The following is a 24,443-nucleotide window of genomic DNA, read 5'->3' on the forward strand; positions in this document are numbered from 1 at the left end:
GGTGCATTCTCCGCCGAGAATGTGCCTGCAGAAGCAGATTCAGACCTGTGGAATGGTCACTCAGGTGGCAGTGCTGAAAGCGCAGCGTTGGTCACCTGAAAGGGACAGCTGTAGGGGAGGCGCTTCGGAGCTCACTCCGGCTCCTGTCCCTTCGGGATGTCAGTGCTGGGTTGGCCGGTCCGTGCCGGCTGCCCCAGCCCTGATGTCCCGCGCCAGGGGCAGCGGGGAGGGAGCTGTCAGGTGCTCACCAGCTGATTTTCATCCCCTTAGCAGCCACTTTCAGGCGGCTGGATTCAGGTGCTTAGGAGTCTTCAGTACTCCAGCGCTTATCCCTCTCGGAGGAGGGTTGGAAAGTCTGCCTCAGAGGTGCCTCCTGCTCTTTCAGGTGGCCTCCCGACAGCTGCATCGGGGTAGAATATGCGGCTTTATATCGGGGTATTTTGGCCACCTTAAAGGGCCTCAAGCTTTCTTCCAGGAAACCTCAGCAGCCTGTCTGAAGTTGCCAGTGGATTGTGTCACTTGGTGTGCGATAATCTGTCAGACTCAATGTCTCCCCATTATTTAGAACATGTTTTAACATGATAGTGCTTATTTTTAGTGGAAATTTACTGGTTCAATTCATTTTATTGCAGCAGATATTTTTCCTGTGTCATATTGACAGAAATTGGAGTAATAGGTAACCTGTAACCTCTGTAATTCAAACAATGGGCTCATCAACAAAGGAGCTTGAATAAAAAGGGTTCCAACTTGTGCACGGTCGTATTGGTTTCATCATGTATCTGCCCGAGTTTTACTGCTTTGCCTACTTGTTCCATAAGTTATTCATCTTATTATTGTTTGAGGTTTTATGTTGCTTTAATGTGTGCAAAATGGCTACTTCAAAATATGTGAAACACAGCTTTTTTCAAAGTGCATAATATAGTGTTATTAAATTCAAATTCATCCTTCTGCAGTTAAAAAAGTATTGCTTTTGCTCAAGGTCAATGATATGTAAATAATTGAGTCATTCACTGGTGGGTGGATGAAAGTGGAGATGACAGTCCATATGAGAGAAATGAAATTGAATTACATGAGGATTTTATTTTATTTTCCTATTCTTTATCATCTGAAAATATATTACTTTCCACTTCCACAGGTTTTATGTTATTTTCCTTAACTTCCTCGATCTTATCTTTTGGTTCTAATATTCTTTTCAATGTTTTTACTACCTCTTTTATAAATTACCTGAAATTATTTGATAGTTAAGCATACTATTGGATCAATTATATGAATGTGATTTCCTCAACTTTGTTTTCTGTTCCATTTGTTTAAACTGACTAAAATATCCAACTAAAACCTTGCACTGAAGCTAAACCCACAAAATTGTTTATTAAAAAAAATGGTTAAATTTGTCATGGACTATTATATTTTACTTAAATCCTTGATGATTGTTAGCTAGATTGATTAAATATCTGCAGTGTTTTTTTTTTAAATTTGGTCAACCAAAGTATAGACAAATTATTCATAATAATTCACTCATAATAATGGAACTGATTGTAGCCATATTTTGTTGTTTTAATGTTGAAATTAAAGTTCTTTGATCTATAAACATATACTTTAAGGTGAATATAACTGGGAAACCTGGCTAATTCAAACTATTCCACTTTGGATTTCTAGTTGGAGCAGAGTCACCAAATGAGATTGATGAAGACATTGCAGTGACCCAGAGCCAAAGGAATTTCATTTGCCCAATTACACAGGTACAGAACAAGATATTCTGAAAACAGAGTGTTCTAGTACAATTTCCTTTGCAGTTAACCATCATTGCTAACACTTGAATGTGTTTTGCATTATTTCTGTGCTCTTAAGTTGTTTTGAGTTATTTCTGAGCTCTCAAGTGAGTGTTATGTCTTTAATTTGAACCTTAATTGAGGATGAGGGATAATCTCATGAAGATGTACAGAATCATGAGAGGAATGGATAGAGTGAACACAGTGTCATTTGTCCAAAGCAAAGGAATCGGTAACCAGATGTCAAAGCTTTAAAATGAGGGAGAAGAGATTTGACTGGAACCTGAGGGGTAACTTTTTTACCAAGGGGTGGTGGATGGCTGCCAGAAGAGATGCTTGAGACAGCTAATATTGCAACTTTTTAAGAGAAAAATTATGGATATATGGATAGGATAGATTTGGAGGGATATGGGGCAAACACAAGCAGTTGGACTACTGTGGGTGAGCCATTTTAGTCGGTGTGGGCAAGTTGAACCAAGGGGCCTGTTTCCATGCTGTATGATGTTGCAAAATGAAGATTGAGTTTTAAAATATCAGAAATTATAAGGCTACAGAGAGGTTATCATAGAAAAGTTTTGAGAAGCAGGTAGTGATTACTATGTATTTTTTATTCTCTGTGTGGATTAAAAAAACGTTCCTCCCATAATGTTATTTCCCATAACATTGGAATAAATCAGATGATTAGAATTTCAATGAGTGGAATCACTAGATCAGTGGTTCTCAACGTTTTTCTTTCCACTCACATATGCCATCGATGCTCTGTTACAAGCCCAGAGGACCCATAAACTTAGCAGCAATAGATATTAACCAAAACAAATGGTAACTTAAACAAAAGTTGCTTTTAATTATCTTTAAACATGAAAATAGAATCACACTTTAACTTATCACGATTGACTTAACCCCCTTCTAACTCTAAGTGCACGTTTATGTAATGTTTGTGTAAGTTCAGAAAAGTTCTTTGGTTCACAGGCAATTCTTATATTGTGCACAGAATTTAACATTTATGAAATTCACCAGGCTTTGGTGCTTGAAAGGTAAATGATTACCGCTCAGGAACGTTCTTGTCAGTTTTCAGAGAGAGATTTGTTGTTCGCTGGACACCCACAACTGATTCCGTTTAATCAGCCACTTAAGTATCTTGCTGAAATATCTTTTCCAGATGATAACCTCTTTCTTTCAAGTCACCACAGAGTTCCTTCTTTCTTTCAAGTGAAACATTAGACAGCCAGCCATCTCCTCTTGTATGGACCACAAGGGCTTTGAACAGGCCGAACAAAGCACTTACTACCCATCTTCCAAATGGGGTTTTCCACAAGCTTGACAGCTTGTCCTGTTCCAGTCCCAGCTGCTGTTGTTGGCTGTAACACTGTAGAACTGAACTCTCTCTCTCTCTCTCTCTCTCTCTCTCTCTCTCTCTCTCTCTCTCTCTCTCTCTCTCTCTCTCTCTCTCTCTCTTTCTCTCTCTCTCTCTCTCTCTCTTTCTCTCTCTCTCTCTTTCTCTCTCTCTCTCTCTTTCTCTCTCTCTCTCTCTCTCTCTCTCTCTCTCTCTCTCTGCTTGCCAAACCACATGACCCTCTTAGAACAGCTCCAGACAATCTGTGGCTCTGACAACATTTTTCATCTGTTGCCTTTTGTAAACAACAATCCATTGGTGAAGTCTCTTGGGTATTTTCCAACGCTCTTCCAAAGACTGTTGATCCCAATATGACTAGCAAGGGGCAGAGTTCCATTATTTTAAATAAGATCTGTCTTAAAGTGTTTTTATGTGACCTACTTTAATAAACCTTTCCCAATTTAGCTCCCAATTATATACTCTTGTCACATTAGTAAGGGATTGTTTAAGGTGGTATGTGAGTGGAAAGGGAAGATTGAGAATCACTACTTTAGACCCAATTGTTACTGAAATATTTTGTTTGAGAAAAATTGTCATTGGCCTATTTTCTTTGTAGCTATGAAACCGTGCACATAATGAGTCAATTAGGTGCGATTAAAACTGTGGTTTTCAAATTTTTTCTTTCCACCCACATACCACCTTAAGCAATTCCTTATTAATCACAGATCACCTATGACATAGGGAATACTTGAAGTGGTATGTGAGTGGAAAGGGAAAGGTTGAGAACCACTCCACTAGAGCAAAGCTGCCACAACATTACTTTTTAAATTTAGGCCAATAGTGCTAATAACTTAACGTTTTTTTTTCATTGTACTACTCAGGAACTTTCCAACTATTGCCTAGAGTCAGGGCCAAATGGTATTGAAATGTGCCCTTTAGTCCACCTTGTCCATGTTACTCCTAAAGTATCCATCACTACTATTGCCAACACCAGGTCAAAGGCCTTGGTGATTCATGTGCTTCATCAGATACATTTCAAATGATGAGAGATTACTTGTTCTCACCACCTGCTTGGGCAATGGATTCTATACTTCAACCACCAGGTTATCACTGTAGCCATTCTTACATTTCACTGATGTGAAATGTGAAAGAATGAACAGTCGTGCATTTGTCTTAAATATCATCTCCAGATCATTTCTAAATGAAAATAAAATTAAATTGTTGATGCTGGAAATTGAAAATAAAAAAGAAAATGCTGGTAATATTCAACAAGTCAGATATAGGTAGAAAGAGAAACAGTTAATGCTTCAGATCAAAAACCCTTCGTCCAAATCCTTTGTCGTTGACCTGAAATGCTATGATTCTCTTTCACTTTCCACTATTTCATGTTTTTAATTTTGTTCAATAATCCCCAAGCAAGTGTCTTGGGACATTTTGCTATGCTAAAGGCACCATGCAAGTACAAGATGAAGGTTGTTCCAGAACTAGCAGGAGAAGTTCTAACTTGATCTAAGGGTTCCTCCCCAATGAAGGTGCTTCAAAGCATTCTGTACAATTAAAAGTCTTGTGCATACTGTTTCTCCGGACATTTTTTCCTGCTGACAGTAATAGGTTTTTGTTTGATAGCAGGAAACAAGAGCTTATCAGGCTACATTGATTGACAGCTCAGGAAAACTGGTCAGTCTAGGGTGCCTGCAGATAATCAGCAAGAGGTACTGCATTCTGAAGTAAAATTTAGATCCACATATCTTGACAAGCAGTTATAGATACCATGCCCACAGACACTCAAATATGTTGACATATTTGAAGATAAAAATACAAGCATTTCATATGAAGCTGGAATTAGGATTTTATTCTATAAGCTTTTCTAAGATAAACGTATGCTCCGTCTATATTGGCCAAGTAGTCAGCAGCAGTATCAAATAATTGGAAAATCCTGCTAATTTTTCATTTAAAGGAAAGAAAGAAAGAAGGAGTTTGGTTTTAAATTTGTGTCTTTGCAGAGAGAAATGGAACGTCCTGTGAAGAATAAAGTTTGCGGTCATAACTATGAAACGGAAGCCATAATAAAAATAATTCAGACTAAGTACAAACAAAAGAAGAAGGCTCGGTGAGTTCAGAGTGGAACATTTTAACCACTATTTTTGTAATGAATATTATAAGTACCAAATACCATCTCCAGGTTTAAATCAATAGTGCTATCCCTGCTTATTTAAAACAGTAACAAATTGTAATATTAAAAATAAACCTAACAAATTATAATAAATTATCATACGCATAAATAATTCTCAGGGTTAATTCTACCAAGTGAGACTGTTGCCTCAGAGCTCCAGTGCCTGCAGGTTTAATCTTGACTTCCAGTGCTGTTTGGGTGGACATTACAGATTCTCCCTATCATGCAATGGAATGAGGAGAGTGTCAAATTTCAGATGGGGTGGGCCTGAAGGAATAAAAGTAAGTCAGGGACTTGTGCTGAAGAGTGTTCATCCAACATACGCTGGTGTTGCATCATGTTTGTCCCAGAAGTGACCAACAACCGGCTGATCTAAGAACAACACGGTCTACGTTCCTTCATTATGCTCCAAAATAATTATTGCACAAGCAGTGATATTATCACAATTGTGACTGACACACAGAAGAGCACATTAATTCAGGAAATGTTCAATCTTATTTCTGGAGTCAGGTAAAATGACTGTAATGATCATTATGGAATTTACTCAGGGCAAAATTAATTTTCATTTGAATAGTACTGAAAGAAGCAGTATTTTATGATTGGCTACTCCGTCATAGGGGCAACAAATAGGAATAACAAAAAAGGCACAACTATTGAAATGTTGCAAATTATTTAATCAAAGGAAGGCATCAAATGTAATAATAACAATAGCAAAGCACTGGAAATATTCTTTATGCTGGGCAGCATGTGTAATATTTGATTGTAACAATTCCGGATTGATGAATTTTCATCAGAACTGGGTAAAGTTAGAAATGAAAAAAAGTTTTAAATTGCAGAGAAAGCTGGAAGGTGTGAAAGAGCAAAGGGAATTCTGTTTTCAGGATGGAGATTGGATATGGGTTTTTCTAAGTTCTGATGAAAGGTCTTTAATCTGAGACTGTGACTGCTTCTCTGGCTACAGATGCTGGATGATCTGCTGATTGCTTCCAACTGAATTTTCTGTTTTATTATTTTAGATTTCTTGCATTTGCAGTATGTTATTTCAGAATAAGGTGTAAGATTAACTTCATCAGGCATGAAAATTATTAGACTCATTTAGTAATCACTTTAAAAATATTCCTGATTATTTGAGTACTGTAGTAACAAAGTGGCAACATGTTTTCTGAACTGCAAATCTGCATCAAATTTGGTTTTTTTTTATTGATGCACTTTGTTTCTGGAATAGGTGCCCAGTTGTTGGATGCGATAATGGAGATGTGAAGCAGTCTGACCTTTCGATAGACACTTCCCTGAGGAGAGCAATTGAAAATCACAGAAGACATCAAATACGATGATTACCTATCACATTTGCAAGCAATTGCAATGAAAAAGATTCTGTCAGATCTACTTAGAAGGTTGTGAAATGTAAAAAAAATTCTGATTGATCAGATAATATAATTTGAGCAAAATTTTGCCGAGTTTTATTTGGTTTATGCTTAGTTCATTTAATAGAGTATGCAGACATAAAGTGATTTAAGTTGAAAAATAAACTTCGGATGAAACAAAAATCAGTGTTCATAACAGTGGTTTTCAACCTTTTTCTTTCCACTCACACTTTAAGCAATTCCTATGCCATAGGTGCTCTGTGATTAGTAAGGGATTGCTTAAGGTGGTTTATGAATAGGAAGGGAAGGTTGAGAACCATTACTCTAGCTCCAATTGTTATTGAAAATATTTTGCTTGAGAAAAATTGGTCCATTTCCTTTGTAGTTATGAAACCGTGCACTTAACGAGTCAATTAGATGCGATTAAAACTGGTTTTCAAACTTTCTTCCCACCCACATACCACCTTAAACAATCCTTTACTAGTATCCCTTCCAGAGCACCTGTGGTATATGGAATACTTAAAGTGGTATGTGAGTGGAAAGAAAAAGGTTGAGAACCACTGGTTTATAATGTGTGTTTTTGCAAATCTAAATATATTGTTTGGGTATGATAACCAGCTAGGGAAATTAAGGATAGTGTTTTTTTTAATTAAGTCTATATCCTTGTAAGGTAAAGGCAATGAACTGTGAGCAATTCTGGTGAACAAACAACTTCTTTCCAGAATTTAGAATGTTTAAAATTTATGATTTCTTTGTTGTTCCCAAAATAGTGCCCGGAAAATGTCTGTGTAATTTTTTAATTTAGATTGCAATATCATTTATCAACACTGCTGCTTTGGAACTTCCTATTGTGATTATTCTTTTTGTTTCATGTATAAGGAAACAAGTTAGCTTTTTTTTTCTTGCTGGTTTTCTAGTTAAATTACGTGCAATAAGTAACAGGCTGCCAGCAGAAAATTTCACAACCTGGTCCAAATATGCAAAAATGGGAGTAGCTGCTATCATGATGTTCAAAATTCTGGATGGTCGACAGTTAAAAGGAGCCAGAGCAACATCAGTAACCAAGTGGTGTACAGGAAGATTTGTATCGATCTCTTAAATATATTCCACATCTTTGGCTTGGCTTCGCGGACGAAGATTAATGGAGGGGTAATGTCCACGTCAGCTGCAGGCTCGTTTATGGCTGACAAGTCTGATGCGGAACAGGCAGACACGGTTGCAAGGGAAAATTGATTGGTTGGGGTTGGGTGTTGGGTTTTTCCTCCTTTGTCTTTTGTCAGTGAGGTGGGCTCTGCAGTCTTCTTCAAAGGAGGTTGCTGTCTGCCGAACTGTGAGGCGCCAAGGTGCACGGTTGGAGGCGATATCAGCCCACTGGCTATCTGGAGAAAGTTCCCATTGAATTTTGATTACCTCTGAACCACTAGACCAGACAGGTGTATTGTTGAATCAACCTATGTTGAAATATCACTCTTAATGGAATATTTCAGTCTGAACTGAAGGTCTGGATTTTATTTTTTAATTTGGAAATGAGTGTGGTTTTTCCAAAGACAACTAACTCTAAACTTGTCCTTAATGCTGGCAACAGTTTGTTTTCTAAAATTAAATCTATTTTAAAATCAGTTCCTTACAAGTTTCCCTTTGCTCTCCATTCCTCCCAAGGATGCAACTTCAAACCATAAATCATAAAGATCTGCTGAAAATGCTCCCCACTTCAGGTAGCATCTGGGGAGACACAAACTAAATTGTCATTTGGGGTCAATGAACCTTTATCAGGACTGGAAACATTTCTGGAAAAAAACTCATGTTGTAAGTGGTAGAGAGAGGAGTGCAGAGGACAAAGGGAATGTCTATGAAAAGGTGCTCAGATAACAAAAAGTGGGTTGAGTTGTCACTTAGAAGAGGGAGGGATTATTTGGAGAAATAGTGGAAGACCACAGTTTAAAAGAATTAATAAATGAAAATGTTGGCACTGTAAGATGCAGAACACAAAAGTTGCTAGAAATATGAAATAGAATGTTGGAAATACATTTTTTGCTTTTCACTTAGAAACATTGTTCGTAGAAAACATCAATTCACTACCTTCTCTGGCACTTTGAAAGAACTTTTCAAATGGTTCCACTTTCATTTCCTCAAAGCCTGAAGATAATTTGAACACACCCACGTGTCATGGTCAAACCCTGCCCCGTTCTTCAACCATTTGTCTGGACAAGTGTGAATAGTTTGGCTATTCAAATACAATGTGCCACAGCCAATTCTGCTTTTCCTCAGTCTAACCTTTTCTCATTAAATTGTAGAACTGGATACTGATCTATTCTGGACTACTAACCAGGATAGCAATGAAACAGAATTTGGGGATTTTTCTGTATTTAACTTTTTTTTGGAGAGAAATGCGAATACATCTTAAAAGAGTTTGAGTTTTTTCATGCATCTCTTGTATTTCTGCTTATGTTTTAATTTCATCAAGCAATCATGTTGCATTTGTTCAGCCACGCTTTGGTTTTAGCTTTACCAGATAGTCATACTATATTTTTTTAAATGTCATTTCTATTTAGATTTGTCTCCATGGTGACTTATGTAAATACTTCAGAAGAATTTAAAGCTGTGCTTCTGCCAAAAGTGAAGTGCATCTACTTTACGTTTACCCAAGTTCTTTTTTTATAGTAGAAGTGGAATGCTTAGTAAATTAAAGTCTTGTGGTTAAAGGAGAAAAAGACAAGTGTGTTGATTTACTACGAAGCTTTGTGTGTTGCTCAGTGATATTCCTGTTTTGAATGAAATCATTGAATCATCCAGCACAAAGGAGGGTTTGCATTTGATCATTTCTATGCTGGCTCTTCATACAAGTTATCAAATCTGCCCTTTGAATGGTGGATTCTTGCCACATAAAAAATTCTCTATACAATGCCTACTTCTTTGGCCAATTATGGTAAAATGGAATTTTCTATCTTTCAACTCCCTTGTCAGTGGAAATAATTTTCCCTTACCTTTTTTTTAATCAGATCCCTTCATTTCAAATGTCTCCAGTAAATTAATCCCATCTTCTCTAATCTGAATGGCATTGTATTATCCTTGATACCTTTTCGGTATATCTCTTTTGCACCCTCCCCAAGGCTATGATAATTCTTTTGGTCTCCAAAATTAGAAAATGCATTAACTTGAGCCTGCCAAAAGATTTATACTGGCTTAAAATAACTTTTGCATATCAAGGATTATGCTTACAAAGCTCATACCCATTATGTTCCTTTTAATTCCATTAATAATTGTCCTTACAAATCTGTGCTTGTGAATCTGTGGATGTGATTATTCGTCATCAAAAATGTATTGATTATTTTCAGTTGCCAGTTTGCATTAATATTGTGATGTGCATACTCTACAAATTTATCTTGGCTACTTAAAGCATGAAATTGTCTGATGGCACTGATAGATTCTATTTCTATGTTCCTTACTTAATGAGTTAAAAAGTAAGTTTTACCTCTGTTCTCTTTCTGTCTATTTCCTAAAAATGTTAATCTGTATCCTGTGGTCTATGAATTGCTCGCTAATTGGAATAGTTTCCCACTATTTATGCTGTCTAAACCTTTTGATTTTGTACATCTTCATCATTCCCCTTCTCAATCTTATTTGCTTCATGGAGAACAACTCTCCTGCCCTTCTATCCTAATCTTGCTGCCAAAATTACTCGTCCCTCATCCCTGAAGCCATTCTGGTAAATATGCTCTGCGTCCTCTCGAGGACCTTCACATCCTTTCTAAAATGTGTTGACCAGAAATGAATGTAATATTCTGTTGTGGTCTAATCAGTGCTATGTATTAGTTGGAGTTTGGGGTTAGAGATCAACTTTCTGATGCACTCCTGTGTAAAGTGCTTACCCATCTTCCTGGGACACCAATGCAGGTCCCACCTCCTTTTGCCAGGTCCCTATGTAAAAGGTCACACCGAACCAGCTTTTCTTGGTTTAGTGGGATCTCTGTGTGAAAGGGGTATAGGTCTGCAGATTGAGATGCAATTATACAGCAACGGTAAAAGAGAGTCTGGATGACAAGTAGTTCACTAGGGAATACCTGACTGCCAAGCACTTGGGGTTTAGCCCATCTCAGATGTCTATGCATGCTCCCATAAATGCAGAAGTCTGAAATGAGCTGTAGATGAAATGGCTGGACCTGGAGATGAAATGAGCTGGTGGTGAAACAGTAATGCATCTTCTACTAGACTCACTGTTTTGTTAGGTGGGTGATGCACTGATGTGTTGCTGGGAGGAGAATGAGATGATTTAATTTATAAGTATATAATTCATGGTTTTGACAGGACAGAGTAGGGTGGCTGTTGGTCTTTCAAAATAGAGCTTGACCATTTATGAGTAAGATTTTTAAAAATGTATCAAAGGGTACTTAATCTGGAATTCTACAGAAGGAGGGTGTGAATGCTTAGTTACGGAATGTATTCAAGACAGTCACTGGCAGACCTTCAGATATTAAGGGAGAGGAGATTAGTGTTAGGGAGAGGAGATTAGTGTTAGGGAGTGCCATTTTAATAAAAGACCAGCCCCCACCACCCCACAATTTCCCCTGTGCAGTGAGCAAGCTGGTTTGTCCTTGGTTTGAACAGTCTGAAGCCCCCAACATTATCTTTCACTATCTGTCACCAGCCCCCAACAATAGATAGTGGTGATTAGTAAGGGATTACCAGTACTTAAAGTGGTATGTGAGTGGGGGGAAAAAAGTTGCCAACCACTGCTCTAGGCCCAATTGTTACTGAAATATTACTGAAAAAGTCACTATTATTATTATTTTATTTTTATAGTAATCTCATAAGATGGTCATAATATGTATGTTTGCACTATGATCCTTCTGCAAAACACTCGTTCATGACAATAAATCCTGATTCTGATTAAGGAGTTTGAAAACCACTGTTTTAATTGTACCTAATTGACCGTTATGTGCACAGGGAAATGGACCAATGACAATTTTTTCAAGCAAAATATTTTAATATTAATTGGGTCTAGAGCAGTGGTTCTCAACCTCTTTTATTCCCACTCACATACCACCTTAAGTAATCCCTTACTCATCATAGAGAACCTATGGCATAAGGATTACTTAAGGTGGTATGTGAGTGGAAAGAAAAAGTTTGAAAACCACTTCTTAGATGTGAGAAACAGAAGTACCTTCACAGATTTTGCTCGAGACAAAAATTGAGAACAAAAAACATTTATTGTACAACAATGCAAAGTTGGGTGCTTCCCCTTACCCTGGGAATACACACACATACTGGGGCTCACCCAACTTTTATACAGTTCATTTCAGTGTAGAGGTGAAACCGTGTCTGCCTGTCCCGCATCGGACTTGTCAGCCACAAACGAGCCTGCAGCTGACGTGGACATTTACCCCCTCCATAAATCTTCGTCCGCGAAGCCAAGCCAAAGAAGAAGAAGAGGTACCCTCCCCCCCCAACATTCTTCTGCCTCCTGGATTGGTTTGGCATTTGGTAATTCTGTCTGCCTAGGTGCAGTTTCTGTAAACTTGAAAGACCATGGGGTATCCTGTCTGGGTCCCATCATGTCATTGTCCTTATTCATGAATCTGCCTTTGTCCTTATTCACACATCTCAACCCCCAGGACTTACTATATGCAGAACTTGCTAATTCTGTCTATCACTATAAGACCCTTATTCTATTATACTTGCGTAACTCTTCCTCACACTCTTATCGGAATTCATCCCTACTCAGCACTTACTTAACTTCCTCTAGTCTAGTCTAGTATTCCTTATTTCATTCATACTAGCTTTACTTCCTATATTCTATTACCTCTCACATTAATACTTGCAGTAGATTTTCCCACACTCTTACAAATTGTATGCGTATTTTCCCGCACTCTTATAAATTGTGCGCGTATTTTCCCGCACTCTTATAAATTGTGCACTTTTTATAAATTGTGCACGTATTTTCCCGCATTCTTATAAATTGTGCACTTTTTATAAATTGTGCACGTATTTTCCCGCATTCTTATAAATTGTGCACTTTTTATAAATTGTGCACGTATTTTCCACACTTTTATGTGTGTTAATAAAAGTAAAGTTTGATTGCAAACTTGTCACTCTCGAATTTGACACTTTCTCAACAAAACAATGACTAGTGCGGGGACCAACAGCCAATCAGCAGCCATTTTTTGGGGAAAAATGTAGGTCTAACGTGCTGTCAATATAGTATGTTATATTTAACACTGGACGTCGATGCTGTTGCATTACACATCCCGCCTCTTTTGTTCCTGGAATGCTGGCTTGCTACGTAAAATGACACACTGACCTGGCACAATGCTGGCTTTGGTTGGTTCAGTGTAAATCTTTACGCAATATTGCAGGATTTCTTGTGTAAAAAGCACCACAGCAAGGAGCTGTTGTCATGAACTATGCAGAAAACTTTCACCAGACAAAGCTGTTGCCATGGAAATTATCACAGGAAATTACAGTTTAACAACATCCACAATCATGCACCTTTTAATTACAGCCTTTGTAATGGACCTATTTAATTGTAACCTGAGCTGTGGTATTTACTCTTCACTAATGTGTCTCAACAATGAAGACGCTGTTTACATCTGGTACCGCACGGATGGCATTCTCTTCAATCTGAGGCGCCTGCAGGCTCACACCAAGACACAAGAGAAACTTGTCCGTGAACTACTCTTTGCAGACGATGCCGCTTTAGTTGCCCATTCAGAGCCAGCTCTTCAGCGCTTGGCGTCCTGTTTTGCGGAAACTGCCAAAATGTTTGGCCTGGAAGTAAGCCTGAAGAAAACTGAGGTCCTCCATCAGCCAGCTCCCCACCATGACTACCAGCCCCCCCACATCTCCATCGGGCACACAAAACAAAACGGTCAACCAGTTTACCTATCTCGGCTGCACCATTTCATCGGATGCAAGGATCGACAACGAGATAGACAACAGACTCGCCAAGGCAAATAGCGCCTTTGGAAGACTACACAAAAGCTTCTGGAAAAACCACCAACTGAAAAACCTCACAAAGATTAGTGTATACAGAACCGTTGTCATACCCACACTCCTGTTCAGCTCCGAATCATGGGTCCTCTACCGGCATCACCTACGGCTCCTAAAACGCTTCCACCAGCGTTGTTTCCGCTCCACCCTCAACATTCACTGGAGCGACTTCATCCCTAACATCAAAGTACTGGAGATGGCAGAGGCCGACAGCATCGAATCCACGCTGCTGAAGATCCAACTGCGCTGGGCAGGTCACATCTCCAGAATGGAGGACCATCGCCTTCCCAAGATCGTGTTATATGGCGAGCTCTCCACTGGCCACCGAGAGGTGCACCAAAGAAGAGGTACAAGGACTGCCTAAAGAAATCTCTTGGTGCCTGCCACATTGACCACCGCCAGTGGGCTGATATCGCCTCAAACCATGCATCTTGGTGCCTCACAGTTCGGCGGGCAGCAACCTCCTTTAAAGAAGACCGCAGAGCCCACCTCACTGACAAAAGACAAAGGAGGAAAAACCCAACACCCAACCCCAACCAACCAATTTTCCCCTGCAACCGCTGCAACCGTGTCTGCCTGTCCCGCATTGGACTTGTCAGCCACAAACGAGCCTGCAGCTGACGTGGACTTTACCCCTCCATAAATCTTCGTCCGCGAAGCCAAACCAAAGAAAGAATGTGTCTCAGCACACTCTCAGGAAACTGTAGTTTCATCTTTTAATTGAAATGTTATATAGACCATCGACCAGCAGGAAATATTGTATATATTTTGTAACAACTTGGCAATGACAGCGTCCTCCAGTCCTCCCCAGAAATATAAACTAATTTTCATGGGATGGGTGCTTCAGGAACTTTTATTTAAAAGCTATTCATATGGCTAACTTTCAGCCCTGACTCCTCCTGGTTATTGTTACAGAGGACCAACACATATGTGGCACCCATTTAAAGGGAATGCGAGCAGGAACAGCATCCTGGTGTCAAGACAACAGCCCAGAAAAATGGAACGCTCCCACAAGAATATGGGTGCACCCTTGATGTACGCCTCCTGGCCTGTCCCCTTCCTCACCACAGGATAGCATGACAATGGGCATCTGGGCTCTGCACTGAGGAAGCACCCAAGTATGAAGCTAAGGTGCGGGATGCGCTAGACAAGAGAGAGCTTTGGTACCTTATGGATGACCTTGCACTGCCTGCTCACAGACATTTGTGGTAAAGATGCACACTTACAGTATGCCAGAAAAATCAGGCATATGAATCAGTGATCAGACAATTTTCTTTTCTTTTCTCTCTCCTCTCACACTGGAGTAGTTCTCATAGCACCCTGCTCCATCTGGAACACCACAACCCTGTTTAGTTTGGAGGGGAGGGGGGCAGGGAAAGCTGGTGAGTTTGATAATGTCCCTTATCCATCATGTGGAAGGCACTTGGGTCCATATTGATCCACTTAATTTGCCTTATTTTAAATACGTTTTTACAGTTCTAACATGTTACTTAGATCTTACAATCTAGAAACCATTTATTCATTGTGTTTGAAGTGACTGGTGAGTGATGTCACTTCCAAGGAGTGGAATGTTATATGTGGAATGTGGAGGAACATGTGGCCTCCCTCCCTGTCTGGAACATTGTGGAGTGTCACGTGACCTCCCTGTCTGAAACCTATTTGGAAGTCACATCAGTTGCCAATCAAAGTTAAACTCTGGCCCATTAGTGCACACCTTACTGTTGGCTCATTTAAATGATTTAGTGTCATTATTGGACAGATACCCAGCTCAAAACAGTATAAAGCATCGACGCATGCCACATTTCTTTCTCTCTGCCTCTTGGTCCTAGTAGATCACTACTGTGGATCAGTGCCTGCAGAGAGCCACACCCCTGTTGGTACAGGGAATCAGGACTGTGTTTAATACTCCATGTCTGTGAAGTGTGTACATGTGCAGGAGTGTGTAGAAAATAGGCGGCCACTGGTATCGGAGTCCAACTTGGGTTTGATGTGAAGGTCTATATATACTCTCTTAGTAGTAGAGTAATTAAGTATTGTTTGATGTCTTCCCCGTTTTGTCTCCCATGTGTTCAATAAAGTTACCTTTGATTGTAACAATTGTGTCCAAACTTGCCTCTTATGTGAATCCACCGAATCTGATACCTTTCTAAATACAACATCCAATTCCTTTTCTTCCCGCTTATCTGCCCATTCATTCAGACTGTCAACTTGCCATCTATCACTATTCACCTGTCCACTTGTTGTTCTTTTAAGGACCGCCTTTTTTTCCCCTGCTTACCCTTGTCCAAGTCATTCCCTGAAGAAAACCTCTGTTTAGCATCTTTAACAACTATTTACCATTGTTCTTTGCTATTTTTGCCTTTTAGCCTTTTCTACACTATAAGAGATCCTTTAATTTGATTTGACTCAATTTTCCTAACATTTTTTTTGTAGGTCTTTATCAAATGCTTTTTGAAAATCTATGGTCAGTAATTATTGCATTCTTCACTAACTTCTATTATCTCATCAAAAAATTCCGTCAGACATGCTGATTCTGCCTTATCAGCTCAAACTTCTCCAAATAGCTATTGATGTTTCATCAGGTTATTTTTTTATACACGCTGCACTACAGCTGAAGTTAAACTGGCCAATCTGCAGTATTTCAGGATGTCCTTGCTCTCCTTGAACAAGGGTGCTGCAATTGCTGCAAATCAATCTTGTGGCATATCCCAAATTCTAGCAACAATCGAAAATTGAGTGGAAAAGCAAATTGTGTAGGGGACACCGAGAATCTGCGTCATGAGACATGTAGATAGGTTATGTGAATGGGCAAGGGTCTGGCAGATTTTGTACAATGTCAGTAAATATGAGGTCATCCTCTTTGGTAAGAAAAATTGTAGATCAGACTTTTCTTTAAATGGCTTAAAAAATGCAGCATGTTGTTGTGCAACAAGACCTGGGAGTGTTTGTACATGAATCACTAAAATGTTAGTTTGAATATAATCAAAAGGGCAAATGGGATGTTGATCTTCATTGCTGGACGATTGAATACAAGACTGGGAAGGTTTACAGGGTACTGGTGAGGCCTTACCTGAGGTACTCAGTGCATCTCTGGCCTCCTTACTCGAGAAAGGATATACCATCTTTGGAGGCAGTGCAGAGGAGGTTTAACAGTTTGATTCCAGAATGATGGGGTTAGTTTAGGAGGAGAGATTGAGTGGTCTCAGGCTACACTCATTAGACTTTAAAGGATGAGGAGCGATCTTATAGAGACATATAAAATTATGAAATTAATTGATGAGATAGAAGCAGGGAGGTTGTTTCCACTGATAGGTGAGGCTAGAACCAGGAATGTAGCCTAAAGATTTGGAGGAATATATTTAAGGAACATGTGAATATATTCCCACAACTCCATGTATCCTTATGCAGTAGTTTTTATGCAGCATCTTCTCAAAAGCCTTCTTGAATTCCACATGTACAACATCCACCTGTTCCCTTCTATTTTCTGAACTTCCAGTAAATTTGTTATACATGACCTGCTCTTCCTGAATTCAAACTGCATCCACCTGATGGAACAATTTCTATCCATATTCCTCGCTATTTCTTTCTTAATGATAGCTTCAAGCATTTATCCAACAACGGTTAAAATTACTGGCCTTTTTTTAAATCCCTTTTTTAAAATCATGACATGTTGCTGTCTTCAGGTTTACCAGAGAATTTGGGTACATTATCACGAATGCATGTATTGTAGCTTCTACCACTTTAAGTATTGGGATGCATTCTATCAGAATCAGGGGTCTTCTCTACCTTTAGATCCACATGTTCGCCCAGCATTATCTCTAGTGATAGCGATTATATTAAGGTTCTCGCTTCCCATCGCATCCTTGACATTATTTGTTGGCATGTTACTGTGTCTTCCAATGTGAAGACTGACACAAAATAGTTATTCAAGCCTCTGCCATTTCCTCATTACCCATGATTAATTCTCTTTTCCACTTTATATATTTATAAAAGCAAATAATATGTTTTTAATATTCTGTGCCAGTTTAATCTTGGCACCTTTGTACCCATGACCTTTTAATTTGACACCTTCATTTCCTTAGTTATCCCAGGCTGGCTCCCCCTCTCTTTACTGTCCTTATTTTTAACAGGAATATACATTTATCCAGTACTTTGGTGAATGCAGAATTCTCTGCATAAGGAAGCAATAGGAGGCTGCCTCATTGAGTGTATTTAAGATGTAGGATCTTCAGATCAATAGATTTTTGAAGAATGGGAGAATGAATGGTTGTGGGGAATGTGGTGAAGAGGAGCTAAGACCATAGACAGATCGGCCAACTTGAAGGCCTGGATGCCTACTCCTGCTCATGTTTTTACGGACCAGAAGGTCTCTTTAAATGAACCATAGCCACTCTTTCCATTACATGCACTTCGTTATCAATTTTTACTTCATTCATCATCTCTACCATCAGCACTTGTTTTGATTTTTTGCCACATTCTATATCCTCAGTAAAGGACAATATAAAGGACTCATTTAATATTCCAGGTCGACATTCTGCCTCTTAAGGGCTCCACTTCTATCAATCAAATCCTTGCATTCTGAACAAAAAAATTTGGATTTGTCTTTCTGTTGATTTATTCCTGACACACTTTTCCTTTGCACATTTTATGTTTTACTTTATTTCTGATTTTACTGTAATCAGCTTCACTGGTTCTCATTGGTGCTACCATCCTCCTTCCTTGTTACTTTCATTTCAGGAGCTCTGACTGTGGAAATGTACATTAATCCTTGAAGATTAATCATTCTGATTTACTTTCCAATATTTAATGCCGTATTATCCTAGCTAAGTCCCTTCTCACCATGGTTAATCTTTTTCCACATTATCAGTGCTGATTTGATTTTTCAGTGTCTCTCTCTCTGCAATTATATAAACTAATCATTTGATGAACGCTGCTTTCCACGTATTCCACCATCAGTGGTAATTTAGCCCACCCATTCACAAGAACTGCATCCTCGTTGGGTCAGAAACATACTGATTATCTGACTTAGAGCAATTTGAATGTATTTCTGTACAGAGATCTTATTTTAACAGCATGCCATCTGAGAGTCAACTATTCCATGAAGTATTTCTAGGTCTTGAATTGACAGAAGTTGAGTACTTCTATATTATCCTCATTGGTTCCATGAGTGAGACAGATTTTGTTCCCACAAGACGTTTTGTTGTGAATATTATAATTTTCCCAAATGTGAATCTTAAGCCCTTGTTATTTTCAGCCTTGTTTTGTTTTCCAAGTTTTGTAGGAGTGTAAGGGCTGAAAAGGGGACAGATGCATTTGATTTAACAAACATGAAACACAAATACCAAAATTTAAATAGCTGACAAAATCATTGCAGAATTTAAATGCATATACCTTTAGGTTGGATATTGAGCATCAAAATGATTGTATTACTGCACTGTTCATAAAGATGTAGCAGAGAGATGTGCACAGTGAACTATGTGTGACATGCAGGCATGAGATAATGCCACTACAGAACTATGAAAGAAGAAAATGAAGGAAGGTAATGAATAAATTTGTTACACAACAGTAATCCAATCTTAGTAAATGATTTCATTTTTGTGGTTTAGAAGTCATTTGGACTCTTGGATTGATGCCATTGTAATTTGCTGCAGATATCTATATATTCTGCATGTCAGCTATTTTTAAGCTTAGCAATGTCTTCAAACAACCTAGTTAATTAATGTGAATACATTACAATTATATTAGATTATAAAAACTGACCTATGAGTTTCTACATACAAATTTATTTCCAAAAAATTTATTGGCCAAATTTATTCCTTTGCTCTGTCTTAAATGTAGGCTGATCTAATACTAAGTAAAACCAGTAATTCCATAGGCAGAGTGCATGGCTAAGAATGGACATTTTGATTTACAGTTAATATACAAAGGCACTGGAGAAACCAAGCAGGATGCTGCAGGACCTGCTAAGTTTCTCCAGCACTTTTGTGCATTAACTACAATTATAGTGTCGACATACTTCCATTTTAATTTTCAGGTTGACATTTTCCCGAATTGACATCACAGGAATTGTAAAATCACCTGCAAATGCCTAGTCAATGTGATAATTTAGAAAACAAAAATGATGCAAAGTATATAAGCAGACAAGATTTTCAGGTTAAGCAGAAAACCAGAGCTAGTATTCAGTACCTCTAAATGTGACAATTTTCAAGCAGTTGGATAAGCAATTAGTGAGTACAACTCCTTTCAGAATATTATAAGAAGGTGCTGATATAAATAATCAGCTGGCATATTATTCTCCTGGAAATTTGTTCAGCTGTCTCTACTGAAGATTCACTGTCAGTAACACCCCCTAGAGTGAGATAAAATATTAAATTTTATCTTGTATCAAACAGGAAAACAGCTGCCTGTGTGTCACCAGAACTGTACTTTTTTTTTTCTCTTTAATTTTAAAGAGACATTCAGCACGGTAACAGGCTATTTTGGCCCACGAGCTCATGCCACCCAATTGCACCCAATTAATCTACAACCCCTGGTACATTTTGAACAGTGGGAGGAAATCGGAGCCCCTGAGGAAAACCCATGCAGGCACAGGAAGCATATCCCAACTCCTTACAGACAGCTTGGAATTCAAACCCCGGTCCCAATTGCTGGTGCTGTATCAGTGTTGCACTAACCATTATTCTAACTATGCCATCCCACAGCCTGAAAATAACTGTGCTATACTTCTATCTTTACTTCTGGTTTGTAATTCCAAAATTCTAATTTTGAAGAGAACAGGATATAATTAAGTTTAACCTTAAAATCTGAATAAATCTCTATCAACTGAAAGAAAACATATGTTAAAGAGTGGATATACTATAAATCAAGCTTGGGTATACTAGGTCATTGCTGGTTCTCAATCTCAGACAGTTTATTTCTCCTTTCAATATTCCTACTAATTCTTGAATTAACAAGAGGGCAACCAATTCCACAGGAACGCAGTAGTTCTAATATTTTTTATGCATCTTAGAGAGAGGCTGAGCAACAGTGGGCTGTCTAACTCCTGGAACCTGTTCTGCTGACAAGTGATATTGAAGGAGAATGAGTTCCATAAGCTAACCTATTCCTGTTATTCTCAAATGTATTTAGTTAACAAACATCTATTTTTTGAATAGTTTATTTTTTCCATTAAAATACATATCAAAATATTCCATTATTGAGATGTATGAATACAAAAGTTTTATTTTTGTATATTTATGTATGTGTGTATATATAGACATAAAACATTTTCTTACAAAACAAAGCAGAATACAACAACCCCTACACCTTTCCCCTCCCATCCCTTCACAGTATAAAACTGTACACCATCCAGGCTTACTGTTGGATGAAAAAAAAAATCTTCATTGGGGAGATCACTTTTTTTTGATAATAGCAGATTTTTAAAATTTATATTTTGGACCCTATATAGTCCAAATATGGTTGCCATATTTTTTATAGATACATCATATTTGTTCTTTTAAATTGTGTTTTTTTTCCTTGGGTAAGCAACTGTTCATCTCTGTCCTCCATTGTGCTATCTGTAGAGGGGAGTTGGATTTCCAAGTAATCGCAATATTTTTTTTTGCAACAGCTAAAGGTATTTTAACAAATGAAATTTGAAATTTAGTTAATTTATTATTTATTTCAATAAAATGACCCAAAAGATAAAGCTCCAGGTCGTCTGCAAAGGCCACCCCCGTTATCCTTGTTAGTATTTCAGTAATATCCTTCCAAAAAGGTCTCACCTTCACACACGACCATGTAACATGTACAAATATTCCTATTTCAATTCCACATCTTAAACATATCTCCATTATTCCCAATTTTGATTTATGTGGTGTGAGATATAATTGGTGTAGAAAATTATATTGTACTAATCTGTATCTTGCATTAAAAATGCTATCCAAACACCAATCAGACCAACATCTTTCCATTATTACAACACCTAGATCCGACTCCCAACTCTCAATCTCTGTAAACCTGGTTTTGCACTTTCGTTTTGGAGAGCAAAGTACATTTTAGATATAAATTTAGGTGTGTACCCCAGCCAAATTGTTTGTTCCATCTCACCAATTTCAGGTGGGACCATCTTTCAAGAACTATCTTAACTGGAGGAAGCAGAATGTCCCATTAGCTACTCCATACTTATTTTTTAATTGTTCAAAAGACATAAAACATCCTTCCATCTAACAATCATCAACATATCTTATTCCTTTATCATATCATGAATTCTATATTTTGTTACCCAAGTTCATAGGCAGTTGTACATTGTTACATAATGGTGTCCTCAGTGATGTAGCTGCTCCCCCCCCCCCCCCGCCCCGATATAGTCATTGATTTCTTGCCTTATTGTAATCATATGTATTAATATAAGATTATCTGGGGTTTTTTGTTATTGACAACATTTCACTTATAAATAAAGTCCTTCACTGTCTCCTCCTTTATTGAATTTAGTCCTGTTCGAATCCATGAAGGGGGACCGATTTCTTCAAAGAAAGATGATAGAAATCTTGCTTGTGCAGATACATAATACTTCTTAAATTCTGGAAGTCTAAATCCTCCCTAATTTATAATCCCATGTTAACTTTTCCAGTGCAATTGTTGAAACTTTGTTATTTCATAGGAATTGACAATTATATAATAATTTAAAGACATCTTTAGTTAGTGCAATAGTCAATGGTTGGGAGATACTTTTGACTTGTCATTACCTTCATGTTTATGGAATTTACCCTTCCTATTAATGTAATTGGAAGATCTTTCCATTTCTGTAAATCTTTTTCTAATTTTTCTAATAAAGGGGTATAATTAAACATATAAATTCTGTAAATTATTATATGCCATTATTCCTATGTATTTAATTCCATCCTTCTTCCATTTAAATCTACTACCTTTTAGGTATCTTTCATAATCAAAGTTTTGCAATGGCATTACCTCACTTTTGTCCATTCCTATTTTATATCCTGATATTCTTCTTTATTTTTCTAATATTGTTTGTAATCTTATCAGTGATTCAGCTGGGTCAGACAAATATAATCGCATATCATCAGCAAGTAAACTAATTTTATGTTCTTCCTGTCCAACTTTGAAGCCTTTAATATCCGGATCTCCTCTTGTAATCTCTGCCAGGGGTTCAATAGCTAGTATAAATAATGCTAGAGATAGGAGACACCCCTGTCTACTTGATCTATTCGAGGAAAAAATAGATGACATTTGATTATTAGTTAGAATTTTAGCTTGCGGTTTCTGAAAGAGTTTTTATCCAATTTATAAATTTTAAACATATACCAAAATTTTCCAACGTTTTGTATAAGAAAGACCATTCAAGTTAGTCAAATGCTTTTCTGTCTCTTTTTGAATTTAGCCTTGATTTTGCCGTATGTATTGTATTGAATAATCTACCTAGATTATTTGAAAAATGCCTTCCTTTAACAAACCCTACCTGTATTATTTTGGTTAAATAATACAGGTAGGGATGTATTAATTTGATTAAATGCTCACCAAATCTGTTAGCTAGTGCCTTTGCTACAATTTTATAGTCCGCATTCAGGAGTGATATTGATCTGTATGAGGTTTTTAGTGGGTCTCTACCTTTCTTTGGTAGCACTGTAATTATAGCAGTTGAAAAAGTTTCCAGGAGGGTCTGGGTCTCCACCGCCTGATCTAACATCCATCAACAGAGAAATCAACAAATCTTTAAACTGTCTATAGAATACAGGAGGGAACCCATCAAACATCTATCAAAATTATTGGTAAGAATTCATCGGAGATAAACTATGGAAAAGAATTACAAACAATAGCAATGTTTCATGCACGTGTTTTATAACATTTTTTCTGAAGGACTTTGCTTCTTCAGACTAAGGATGCTATCTGTGCTCCCTAGTCCTAGATTCACCATTAAGTGAAAATAGTTTCTGTTTGCCCTATTGGGTCCCATCAACATCTTGAAAGCTAATATAGTATATCACCTCTGGGATCCTCCCCCAGTGTCTTTCCCATTTATATATGTAATCTCACCAATTCTTAGTCTTGATAAAGGGTTCACACCTGAAATGTTGACAAACCATTTCTACTCATGGATGTTGTATGCTCAATATTCCAACATCTGCAGCTTCTGTGTTTCTCTATTCCTTTAGAATCTGTTCCAGGAAATACACTCCCCCAGTTATCCATTGTCTCTTCATAATTTAACTTTTGGAGCTTGAATATTATTGTAAATCCAGAGTGCACTTCATTCAATGCAAGTTTCTGAGTTGTGCATCAAGAGTTCAACCATCATCCAAATGTGGTCCCACTGCTGCTTGTACCTGTTATAAGGGGAACATGGTGCAGATGATGTCATATACATACGTACAATATAGAGATGCACTGAAATTCTTGCTTGCTACAGCTACACAGATATAAAATGCACCAACAAACATTGTATAAATTAAAGTACTACATGAGAAAAAAAAACTATAAATATAAAAGGATAGAATTCACAGTTGGACATTGAGTAGGGGCTCATTGTCGACCTAAAATCTGAATCATTTTGCTTACAACTGCACTGACAGCTGTCCTCTTTCAGCGCCACCCTTTCTGAGACCTGAGACACCTGACCACTGGAATTCTTGCCCACAGTCCTTAGCTGACCAATTCATTTATTACATAAACATGGTTTGAAGAATAACAATAGAGAGAAAGAGAAGAAAAGACTAACCTGGAGCAAAGTTTTGAGAGTATAGGTTGGTAGAAATGCTTTGGAGAAAATAGGGGAGAAGCAGGTACCTCTCATGAAATCAAGGTCACCCTCTTAGGAAGTT

At 37.9% G+C, this 24,443-nt stretch overlaps 1 protein-coding gene across 3 annotated transcripts in view; it reads left to right on the forward strand.

The window, feature by feature from the left end:
• The window catches only part of nsmce2 (NSE2 (MMS21) homolog, SMC5-SMC6 complex SUMO ligase), a 172,462-nt gene extending 156,739 nt beyond the window's left edge, over window positions 1-15,723 (forward strand). For all 3 annotated transcript variants that reach the window (XM_069920913.1, XM_069920912.1, XM_069920914.1), the window contains exons 5-7: window positions 1,657-1,739; window positions 5,106-5,212; window positions 6,501-15,723. In XM_069920913.1, the coding sequence (XP_069777014.1) occupies window positions 1,657-1,739; window positions 5,106-5,212; window positions 6,501-6,609 (299 nt within the window). In that variant the 3' untranslated portion in view covers window positions 6,610-15,723. The remainder of the gene's footprint in view (window positions 1-1,656; window positions 1,740-5,105; window positions 5,213-6,500) is intronic.
• The last annotated feature ends 8,720 nt before the right edge of the window (window positions 15,724-24,443 follow it).

This window comes from Narcine bancroftii, chromosome 2 (assembly GCF_036971445.1).
Source record: "Narcine bancroftii isolate sNarBan1 chromosome 2, sNarBan1.hap1, whole genome shotgun sequence".
Taxonomy (NCBI): domain Eukaryota; kingdom Metazoa; phylum Chordata; class Chondrichthyes; order Torpediniformes; family Narcinidae; genus Narcine; species Narcine bancroftii.